Source organism: Chinchilla lanigera, unplaced genomic scaffold, assembly GCF_000276665.1.
Source record: "Chinchilla lanigera isolate Chin_1 unplaced genomic scaffold, ChiLan1.0 scaffold00026, whole genome shotgun sequence".
NCBI classification, from domain to species: domain Eukaryota; kingdom Metazoa; phylum Chordata; class Mammalia; order Rodentia; family Chinchillidae; genus Chinchilla; species Chinchilla lanigera.
In genome coordinates this window covers 11,723,314-11,734,966 of record NW_004955427.1, presented here as the reverse complement: position 1 = coordinate 11,734,966, position 11,653 = coordinate 11,723,314, and the positions used below count along the sequence as shown (strand labels likewise).

General features: G+C 41.1%; 1 protein-coding gene across 1 annotated transcript in view; it reads right to left on the bottom strand.

Moving 5' to 3' along the window:
• Positions 1 to 3,056: 3,056 nt before the first annotated feature.
• Positions 3,057 to 11,653, bottom strand: part of Pvrl3 (poliovirus receptor-related 3) — a 91,969-nt gene continuing 83,372 nt past the window's right edge. The window contains exon 9 of the mRNA XM_005386610.2: positions 3,057 to 11,155. Coding sequence (XP_005386667.1) covers positions 10,979 to 11,155 — 177 coding nt within the window. The 3' untranslated portion in view covers positions 3,057 to 10,978. The remainder of the gene's footprint in view (positions 11,156 to 11,653) is intronic.

Genomic DNA, 11,653 nt, shown 5'->3' with positions numbered 1-11,653 from the left:
TGCCACTGTGCCTGGCTCCTGTCTTTTTTTTTTTTTTTTGACATACATTTAAACTGTTGCATAAAACATTCCTATGTGCAGAATATTCTAGTTTGCGCCTACAAGACCGTTTCTCACATATGCAACAGCCAGCTAAAATACAGTTTCTGGGAAGTTTTCTAGGTAGATCAGAACCTGTTCCCTTTTGTTGTTTTGACTTTATTAGAACACTATTTTTCTACATCTTTGAGGGTGTGGACATTCATGCTTATTTTACCCCATGGCTGTGATTTGAGAGTAATGAATACCGATAAAATGCAAAAGGCTTTTTGAGAGAGTCTAATAATACAATGGGTGGGGTGACATTATCTCTATGACTGGATGCTTGTAGACGACCAACTGCATCCTTGAAAACGCTAGCTATATTTCCTGGCTACTGTGGTCATGCGCAGTGAGAGCTGCTGTACCTCAGGGAGGAGCTAGAGGCAGCTGGCACCAGCTGGACAGTGTGGACTGTACACAGCTCTTCCCAAGCTCAGATTCAGCAGTGTCACCTGGGTAGCTTCACATGGGCCACTGCGGGAGTTATGTGTACCATAGGCATCAGCAAATGGTAAGATCAAGGTGATTTTGAGTTGTATTCCTCCAGCAAGTCATTTTATCAGTGTTCTCTATCCATCTGTTCTTTCTAATCTTCCTTATCTGCTTTTCACAGGCTTTTGCTTCCTCTATATTTTTCAACATATAGAATGCATTTGCCTACTAATTCTATGTCAGAGGATGGCTGGCTGTGGAGAGAATATAACGTGCAGTCTGTTTTTATATGACCCGTGAGGTAAGAATGTCTTTACCTTCATCAGGGGTTAGAGAGAACAGATATTAGCCACAAGGAAAACTCAAACAAACATGAGACAGCACTTCCTACTTACGAGGACAAACACACTAATGACAGAGAACAACAAGTGTTGGTGAGAATGCGGAGAATTTGGATCTTTCATAATCTGTTGGTGAGAATGGTACAGCAGCTTGGAAAAACTGGCTTGGCAGTTCCTGTAAAGGTTAAACCACAGAGTTGCTCTACGATCCACCCAGTCTATTACTAGGTGTACATGCAAGGGAAACAAAACATGTGATGAAGCAAAAATTCCCACACAAATGTTCATGGCAGTATTCTTTATAACCATAATTATTTCTAAAATGTGCAAGCAACCTCATGTCTACTGGCTGATAAATGGGTTTGGTGTCTACCTAGACAATGAAATGTTCTTTGGTGATATGAAGGCATGATACATACTATAACAAGTGTGGAAATAATATGCCAAGGGAAAGAAGCCAGTCACAAAGCACCACATACTGTATGATTGCATTTATATAACATGTGCTGAAAAGGCTAGTCCAGGAGACAGAAGGTAGAATGTTAGCTGCTAGGGATATGGAACTCATGTTTTAAGCATTTCTATGTGGGTGAAAAGTACTTGTTAGGGATGTGTTAGCGAGTGGCTGCTCACGTGCATGGGTTTGTTTTGAGAGAGACTGTGTCTCGAATATCCCCCAAAGTCTCATGCCCACAGGTGGAGCTTTTGTAAGGTGGTTGGCGCGTGGGGTGCTACACTCACCAGCGGGTTAATTCACTAATGGGTGCAGTAGCTCAGTGTGCTCTTACGAGGTGGGGCCTTGCTGGGGCATAACCTGGAAGACTGTATTCTTGTCCCTGCATCCTCCTTTCTCTGTTTCTTCCACGGCTCGAGCAGCTTTCCAGTGCCAGTCCCTCTACCATGCCATTTCTGCCTTGGAGCCAAGCAGCCATGGACTGAGCCCTCTGAAACATGAGCTTAATTAAACCTCTCCTCCTCTAAGTTGCAGATGTTGGTATTTTGTCCCAGTCATGGGAAAGTGACTAATACAGTGATGAAAATATTTTAGAATTTATTGTGATGTTCCAGAGACCTTCCAGTGCCAGTTCCTTGACAAAGTCAGGACTGGCAGCGGGTATCTGCAAAGCAGGGACCGCATAGAATGGGTGTGTGGCCTCTCTCTACTCTCTATTAATCATAGCTTTCCAGATATTCACTGTGCTATTGATAAAGGATGGTTGAGGACCTGAAGGATCAGAACTGACAGTAGTCAAAGAATCAGAGCCCAGAATGAAAGGCCCCCCTTTAGGGCAAAAGGAGTAAAGGCTACCACAGAGATTTGCATCACCCCTACCTCCAACGTGGCAATGTTCACCCACCAGAACGGGAGGGGAGCACTGCACAGGTCTCAGTACATGGGAAAACATTAGGCGAGTGCCCTGTGTGTGCTGGACTGGATCTAGATGGACATATTGTAAATGTGGGTCCCGTTGTCCAGCAGACAAGTGAACAATCCTGTGAAAAATTATACCTAATCAAGAACACCGAGTGATTGATCTTTTTGCTTCCTTTTATGTGCTTTAGGAAAGTTGATTTCCTGCTAGGGTTGCGGCCCGTCGGTCAACCATGTCTGAATCTGTAACTAAAACAGAAACCTCATTGTATCTAAGAGTTTCATATGTAATTGTAAAAGTATATAACAAAGCAAAAAACATTTCTCTGTGTCAGAGGAGCCTCGCTCCCCTGTTCCACCAGAAGGACTCTGGTGTCTGCTGTTTGTCTCTTCGCCCGCGTCGTTCCCTCCTGCAGGAATCTCCTAGATCGGCCGCGGCTGGACCGCCACAGTGACGGGTATACAAATCTGCAAATATACTAAGGAAACCCTGAATTTAATACCTTGAAGGGTTACATTTTTATGATATCTCAATAAAATGTTATTTTAAAAAATGTGGTTTCTAGACTTTGAGATTTCACAGACCAGTACAATGTTGCCAAAATAAAGTTCAGGGATCGACCACAGACGCCTCCTGTGATTGCTTCATTTTGGTAATTACGAATGTTTAATGGCCATTTAGTTCCAATATAATTTCCTAACTGAAAGAGAATTTCTGATGCGTGCAGATTAATCATGAATGAAGAACCTTTCTTTAACTAGAATGTAGCTTCATCTTAAAAAGTATTATACGATATTCATATGTTACTACAATGAGATGTTACACAGCATGATTTAAAAGCATTTTTATGTGGCTGAAAAGTACTTGTTAGTATTTCTAAAAGTTTTATAAAGGACTCAAGTATAGAAATAGTTGACATAGAAGTTCTTTCAACCTTAAATTTTACAGTCATGTAATTAGGTTATTTTTATATTTAATTTATATTTTAATAATTGATTAATTGATAATATAAATAAAAAACTTAGTTGATAAACACTTTATTTCAAACATGTAAAGAACTATATAGTTCAAAACTGCAAAAATAAAATACAGTTTATGGTAACTTAAAAATAAAAGACTATCTAAAAAAATTACAAATCTATTATTTAAAATACAATCTCAAATTCAAAGCTAGTCTTTGTATTTCTGTATTTTGTAACATCTAAAATAATCTTTACCCAAGTACATTGTTATGCAAAGTTGCAGCTGTATCATTTTAAAAATATAACTTGGGTAATTTCCGACCAGCAAAAATACATGCTATTGCTCATTTCTTATACATCAAAATAAAATAGTTCAAATGACTAGAAACTAATTTCCACTGATAAAAGAACAGAAAGTTAGTAAAACATTTCCTCTGAAGACAATGGATCAGTATTCTGAATTGAGCTACACAAGGATCTATTCCTACCCAAAGCCTCTCCAGATGATCTACAGTGTATGTATGTGGTCAGGACATTTGCAAAATGCTTTTCACCATTTAGAAATCCGGACTCACAGCACCCAGGTGCTGTAAAATAGACATACGAGCCTCAGTTTACACAAGGAGAAGCAGGACACAAGAGGAGATCTCACCTGGTCCAGAGTGAGACCCAATTAGCTTCTGGCTTCTTGTAGGAATGTTTCTTCCAGCAGAGGATGCTAATTTGTTTAATGATAGGAGTAATAGTATTGGGATTTGTTGCGTGAGAATTAATTTTGGTTCCATAAGCAGAAAGTTCAGAACATGGATAAGGTAGAGATTTTAGTGTGAAAAGGGTTGATAAGGAGAAAGTTAAAACCAGAATATTCTTTAGACAGAGATCACTTTTCAGAAGTAAAAATAGCAAAACAAGAATAGAAAAAAGAGGTATAAAGTTTCTCATTCTTAAGCCAAGGGGCTTTTATAAAATCACTTTAAAAGAAGGATTTCTCTTGAACATAACCCTTAAACATCCTATCCCCTACCCCTACTAAAACCCCCATGACTTAGAGAACACTAACTTACAGGAATAAAGTTGAGAAGTAAAGACGTCAAGAGGTTAAGACCACATAAAGAGTGAACAGGCTGGAACAGATGTTATGTCTTAAAACACTGGCTTGGAAATAGAAACAGAAGGTAGAGGATAAACAGGGACTTTTATGGGTGGACAAGTGGAATAATCCAGGGATCTAGCAGCAATCCCAGCTACTTAACTTTTTTTTGACAAAGGGCTTGGAATTTCAAGTATACAATGAAACCGAAGAAGACAAACATCTGAGCATTGAAATGCTTAGCTGGAAAGAATATTTGTAATAAATTCTTGCAAGATGATGTGAAAAAAGCAAACACATAAATGAAGTGCAGTGTGGACAAGAGTAGGCATTTAGCTCAAGCTGCTGCTGGCTCTAGTTAATATGTAATGAATCCTGAGCCATCAATATAATAGGAGAGAGGACTTTAATGTAGCCTGATCAATACGCTACAGTAGATTAAAAAATAACTTGTCACTATCAGAAACCAAAACAAAGGTGCCTATTCACTTGGAAAATCATGTACAACTCAGGGCTTCACAGATCCACCATAAGTTATTAAGAAAAATTAACCTCTGGAGGAGACACAAAAAACATTTCTTAGTGGCTGTCAGACATGTATGTCATAGGAGCAGCCATAATTCTACTCAGTGTAGCAAACTTGATGTTGTGAATTCTCATGGAGGCTGCCCCTCAAGATTGCCTCTAATTGACTTTCACCATGCTACGGTAATAAATACAACCAGCATAGGTCATGATACCAAGGATCTTGGTAGGCCACAGGGGACCTGATCATAGAAAGTTTAAATAGTAGAGCTGGGAAAAAACCGCAACTGCCCACCCCCTTGTATAAAGCAAAAGACTGAAATATCTGAGAAAACTGCATTTGGTCTATTGAAATGTTAGTATACCTCCTTGGATCCAACGGGCACGCCTTCTCTGTAACTCATGTGCATGCAGCAACTGTGAATAGCACAGACTTAGAGCAGGAGGACTTAGAGGACAGCACCCTGCCTATTGCTAATTCATGGAGCTGTCGCTTTCCCATATGTTTACGTGGTGCTGATATTGAGAACATCTGTTCTTCTGAAACTCAGGTATGTAACTCTAACCCTCTCAGCTGCAGGACAAGAATGTAACCAGTACTTTTTGATGTAGGGATGTATGTCATTTGATAGAGACCAAAGGCTGAGCCTCCAAACTGATTGTGATATTCTGATTGTGATCAATGGAACAGATTTATTTCCATGGGCTAGAGAATGTTTTTTATTTGTCATTAATAGTTTCCCTTCTCCCTGAGATTCAGAGATGATTTCTACACCATGGTCCCAAGTGATAATTTATGACAGGAAGATGTTTAGTGTCTTCTCAATTTTTAAAAACGTTCTTTCATTCTAGTCTACTGAAGTTTAAATTCCTACAATGAGGGTGAAACTTAGTAGAGTAGAATAACTAATACAACAAGTAACATACAGTAATACATGAATGGTTTAGAAATTTAAACTGGAAAGATAAAGTTTAAGATTCTCTCTTTCATTCTCTCTTACACACACACACATACACACACACATGCATGCACACCCCAGAAAGAAAAAGTTGCCACTGAGGATTAATGCCAGTAAAATTCTATTCAGCAAGTTGCTGACATGAGAGCAGGGAATAGTTCCACCCCATGCAAATGTAAGAGTGGGGAAAATCTGAGAAATCATCAAAAAAGTTATAGTTGTATAATTCTTTAACTTATTTTGACTTGTGTCCATCCATCTGTATACATACCAGAGGGGTGGTTGGTTATGAGAAGTACCCTATGAGGACTACACCCAAGAGTGTAGCCTTCGAAAATCCCCAGTCACTTCAGAGGCTGTTACCCTGAGACAGCGCAACACCAGAAACTTTGTTAAAAAGTGAATATTTTCAGTGTCAAATTAGTGATGTAAAGATAAGTGGACTGGCCCCTACCGGGTAGGGCCTAGCCTTTGCATGAACAAGCCCAGTTGGCTTGAAATTCCTAACTTATTTAGTGTAGAAGTCAATTAGTAAATTGGTTGTGTGACTAAATCTGCTGAAGTATTATTGGTCTCACTGCTAAGAAAACTCTTGGGTAGAATGTTGCTGCATTGTCTAGAAGAACAGGACAGAGTTGGGATGTTTTCAAGCTTACAGGACAGGTTAGATAACTGTTCTGATGCCTGACTGCTTATAAACATGCATGATTCAGTGCTTGGTCTAAGTCACCCGGTGAGGGTAAGAGAAGACATAAACCCTCACCTATTCTTATCTACAGAAGGCTACTAAAACAACCTAATAGTTGTGAGTGCCCAAACTGCATATATTTTAATGAGTGTAACAAGATCAGCTCAGTTATAATTAGTTTCTAGTTTAACAGGGATGCAAGTTCTTGGGTCTTCAATAAGGTCTACAAATGGCCCAGTGATGTAGGCAGGGCTTGCCGGTGCAATGCAGGAACAAGAGCAGCCGAGCGGAGCCACAGGTGGCGACCCTGACATTCCTACGTCACACCCCCTATGCCTCTCTTGGCTTTCTTTCAAGCCAACTTTCTTTCCAGCTGTCCACTTTACAAGTGCTGCTACCCCTGACAAACAGAGCACTGAGTACTTTATATCAAACAGCTAAGCTGAGGAGGGGCTGGTAGAGAGAAGTCTGTTCCCACTGACACTGAAGCAAGTAAGAAAGAGTGGTTTTAATTATTTGGCTAGTTACTTTTGTGACTATGGTTAATATAATGCAGGTGACTCTGAGTATTTAGCGGTCAAACACTAAGAAAAACGAGCACATCATTTGCTTTCATTTTTAACACTTCTTAGGTTTTTCTCCTTATACCCTTTTATGTCTCTGCTTTAAAATACAGGAAATCAAGACAGTTTTATTCCCTAATCTCAAAAGCAGATTTGAAAGAAGTACCAATTATCCTTGCATGTTATGAGGAGATCCTGCAAATCGGACAAAACAGGAGTGTGGTCCTACTCAGTGAGATGATATGTGTAGGGAGCTTTTCCTAGCATCCTGTGCATACTACACCCTCAACAACGTGAGCTGTCACTAGTAGTAATTTGAAAATGAGACCAACCGCTGGTCATAGAAACATACATTTTCAAAGTGAAAAGGCTGAGATTCAGATGCGAAGCCTGCCATCTGACAAATGCTCATTACAGTAAAAGGAGTATCTGCCACCTGCACTCAGCTGTACTCAGATTAAGTCAAATTGAAATTTCCATGCTGCCGCCTGGTTCTTCTACGTGGCTGCCTGGTCCTCCGCCAGAACATCATAGCACTCTAGACGCTGGCAAGGGCACTGGAAGTTTAGGTTTGACAGACAGCAGTAAGAATGTCAGCTTGAAGGGAACTTACCATTTCCCATCTATTATCACCCTGTTTAATTCTCACCACAGTTCTGAAAGGCTGGCAGGGAAGGTATTATAATCTCTGCTTTGTGGATGAGGACAACTGATAAGTGAATTGCCTAAGATTCTATGGCTAGGAAGTGGAAAAGCCAGGAGCCGAACCTGCTCTTTTGATGGCTGGGATAATGGTCTATCCTCTGCACCCCAGGGACTCGGAAGCACAAAGGCAGGTGCTATTACGCATGAAGAACAGTGTCAGGGACCCAGCACGGGGTGGGGAGAGGCTGAACAATCACAAACCAAAGTGTGATTTTTACACTACTGTGGAAGGGGACTTGGAAAACCATTTCCAACAGAAGGGTGAAGAGACTGTCCTTTTCCTGTGGGTAAGGCCACAGAAAATAAGGAGGGCACCAATTCACTGAATTTACAGCATATTTTTTCATCACTACTGTTTGTATGTTACAGAGAAGCCTAGCACAGGTAAGAATTTCATAGTATGTGCTCCCAAAGAACACAGACTTCTTTAAATGTGGAACATGTAAGAAGGCCAGGCAAAGGGAGACCCCTCACAGAAGAGATATTGCATCACTGCCATTTACGATTCCTGACCCAGTATGTCAGGTCAATTCTGGGTGGTGCAGACACTTGGCGTTAGGGTGGTGCGCAGTCCTGGGGATGCGCTTCCAAGGAACAGGCAATGCGGGCTGTGCTTAAGAAGGAGAGCGCGTTTCCCTTTCCCTTGGAATCCACGAGCACATCCGAAAGCAGCACGTGCTGCGGGGTTTATTTCTGTTTGTGTGTTTTAGTAAACCAGTTATGGAAAGAGTATCTCATATCAGCTGTGATCATATACCTCAGCCTAATTCACTGACCTGTAAGAGTCTAACTTCCAAATTTAAACAGCATCGCCAAGTAGTCTAGACTCCACATTTAGAGATCCACTGGCTAATTTTGGATGGTATTTCTTTGGTTGAGGGGTTGGCGGATCAAATCCTTTTAAAGCTCCTCTTTATTTAGCGAGGCTTTTAGAGAGACAGATGGGAGGCACTGGGACAAGCTATTATAGTTATGTGACCCATACAAGGGCCAATCGCCTCAAAGTCTGCCAGTTTGTCCAAGAAATATCATAGCTGGCAGGCACAGAGGATGTTAAAGCAGCTTGCTGCATGAGAGGTGTCTGCATCCTAAAATTGTTTTTCTATAACTGTACCAAGAATGTTAAGGGTGGACAGTGGACTCCTCATAGGACCATGCAGAGGCAGGACAGAGGGCGCCTGAAATTTAGTGCTTACAAATCCCTTTCTCTGCTGCAAAGGAAGACATCTCTAGTCTTCCTGTGTCCATAGTGTGCTTTTGTTATGCTAACTCAAAAACTTGCTTCCCAGTAGTATTCTCAAAACCATTTCCAGAATGTAGGCCACTTTTAAAGCTTTCTAGAGGTGATGCATATCCTCTCCATCATAGCCAGTATTTCTGAAACACTTCGCTGTGATGAAGAGCTCTCACCGTAGTCCATTTTACTGGTGGAGAAATATCTCAAAATTCCTATACCTTTAGTGACACTAACTCAGTGATGGTATTCTAAGTAATAGACTTGACTGTCGTCTTTTCTACAAAGGGCAGTAAACTCTCACTCTGAGGTAGTGCAGGGATTCAGCAACGAGGGTCATTAGAATTTACTCTTTGATGCTCTGCAGCTATTGCCCTTGAAATTGCTAATTACCTAGCCAAAGCATCGCGATGGAATTTAAACAACCCTTTTCCCAGAATTGTTTGTCACCCAAGTGATAGGGGAGGGTGTATCACTATTGTAGAACAACATGTGGAGTTTGTATGACAAGTAGAAAAAGAAAACAAAGTTAGTCAGCATAACATGAATCAGACAGTATCTTTGGCATCTCATTAGAAATCTACGTTAATATTCTCCTTTCCCCTTGCGCTTTAGCTTGGAAACATGTCCTATTCCAATCATTTCAGTGTGCATGCCATGTTTTTAAGTATGTGAGAAGCTTGTAAGCTTTTAAAAAAAATCTGTGATACAGCTCATCTTCCAGAATGCACAGTAAAATTACACTTTCTTTAAGATGCGAGGGAGAGTGATGGACATTTGCAGTTGTACCTGGGATCCTTCTGTCTCTGCCCACCCCACTGTAATTACTCCTGTCAATTTCAGTGACGAAAGTTGACAAAGGGAGATGAGAACTCTCAAGGCAGACATCTGCAGACATCAAAGCGTTGTAGGATACCCTGATAGGTAAGTCGCTATCTTCCTTGCTTTTTAGCATCTCTTCGCGCTTGCTGACCACGTAGAGAAGGAAGGATATAAGACATGTGGGTTTAGCATACACTGCATATTGAAATAGCCTTTTAAAAAATGTTTTCAAATTCTCCACGTGGCTTTTAAGAGCAGGAGTCATTTCATGGTGATTTTCCAGTGGTCTTTTCTGAGGTAGATAAAACAAGGAAGATAAGCGGTCTGAAGAAAGTAGAATGGTAGCTAAAGCTTGTGTAGACTGAGATTCGTTTGGAAGAAATTTCAGAAGTGAAAACTGAGCTTGCACTAGAGAGGAGAGGGACAGGGCTATGGGCTAGACAGCTTTTAGTGGGGCTTACTGAAGTCAGGAGGACACAGGCGAATCTGGAGGTAAACAACAGGGCTGCGGGAACAATTGCAGAGCGAGAGATGACCTGCATTACACACAGCTAGTTACAAGTCAGCAGGTAACAGGAGGAACTGCAGATCCCTCAGAACCTTATACAACAACAGGAGCGTTTAAAAGCAACCGACGTTTTAACACTTTAAAATTCTTTCTATTGTTTTGGCTAAAAAAGCAAGTTTTGTTTCTTTCCTGGGGCCTCTGCTTGTACACAGGTATTGTAATTGTATTCTGAATGTTAGGCAAATCTAAATTCTGGCTAAACAACCAGTGAAATGGATTCTGAACTCATTTTTCTCCCCGTCTGAATTACAGAGGAACAGGCTGGCTGCCTGAGACCCATGGAGGTTAACACTACCAGCTGGGGCCTCTCTTTCAGAAGAATCACTGCAATCATCACAGGCAGATGCTGTACTTTCAAATGAACATTCCATTGTAGGCCAAATGTTAGTAGTTAAACATCAGCGTCACAGAAACACACAAAGCGAGAGTCAGGTTCACAAACACAGCTGGTGGTTAAGAAACTCCTAATGCAGGAAAGAAATCTGCTATTAGCTGCACGCCATTCATCAAGACTTTTAATACACTTAGATTGGGACTAGTATATGAGCGAGAATAAAATAACTATTGGACTCAGTTTTCTCTCCCCAATCTAAGAATAAACATTTGCTAGAATACCCACTGGAAAATGATAAACATCACACATAATGTTCTCGCGGGTTGATGTAGACTTTCTCCGGGTTGTTGCTTTGATGTTTGCCGGTGCTTGGGTCTTCACAGCACATCTGACTGTAAAGGGGGTACATCTGCTGAATTCCGTCTCCTCCCACTGCGTTCTCATCCTCGTAGTCAAATCTCCTGCCATGGAGTCCATTCTGAAAATTCAAGCATTGCTTCCATTAGCAGAGCAGCTGTTTGCATTTTCAGCACTTTGGTAAAAACAGGTCAAAGAGAATTCATTAAAGTCTGGGCCCCTGATTTATTTTTTATTTTTATTTTTTTATTTTTTTGGCTTTTCTCCGGTACCGGGAACCAAACTCACGACCTTGCGCTTGCCAGGCAGGCACTTTTGCCACTGAGCTAAATCCCCAGCCCCTGGGCCCCTGATTTATGATCCCACGAGGAACTGAACGGCAAGGTAAAGTTCACCCACTTAGCATTTTCCAGTAATGTGTTACCCACAATAGTTGAATCAAGACGAATGGTGCCTCCTAAAATTGCAACCAGGGGGAACAGTGATCAGCTTTGGGTTTTGGAATTTGGAGTCGGTATCAGCTAAGGCAAACTGGAGAATAACAAGGCTGTGAACTTCGAAAGTCTCACCAGCAAGGCCCAACCCTGGGCAGAATACATGAGATATACAGACAATTAAG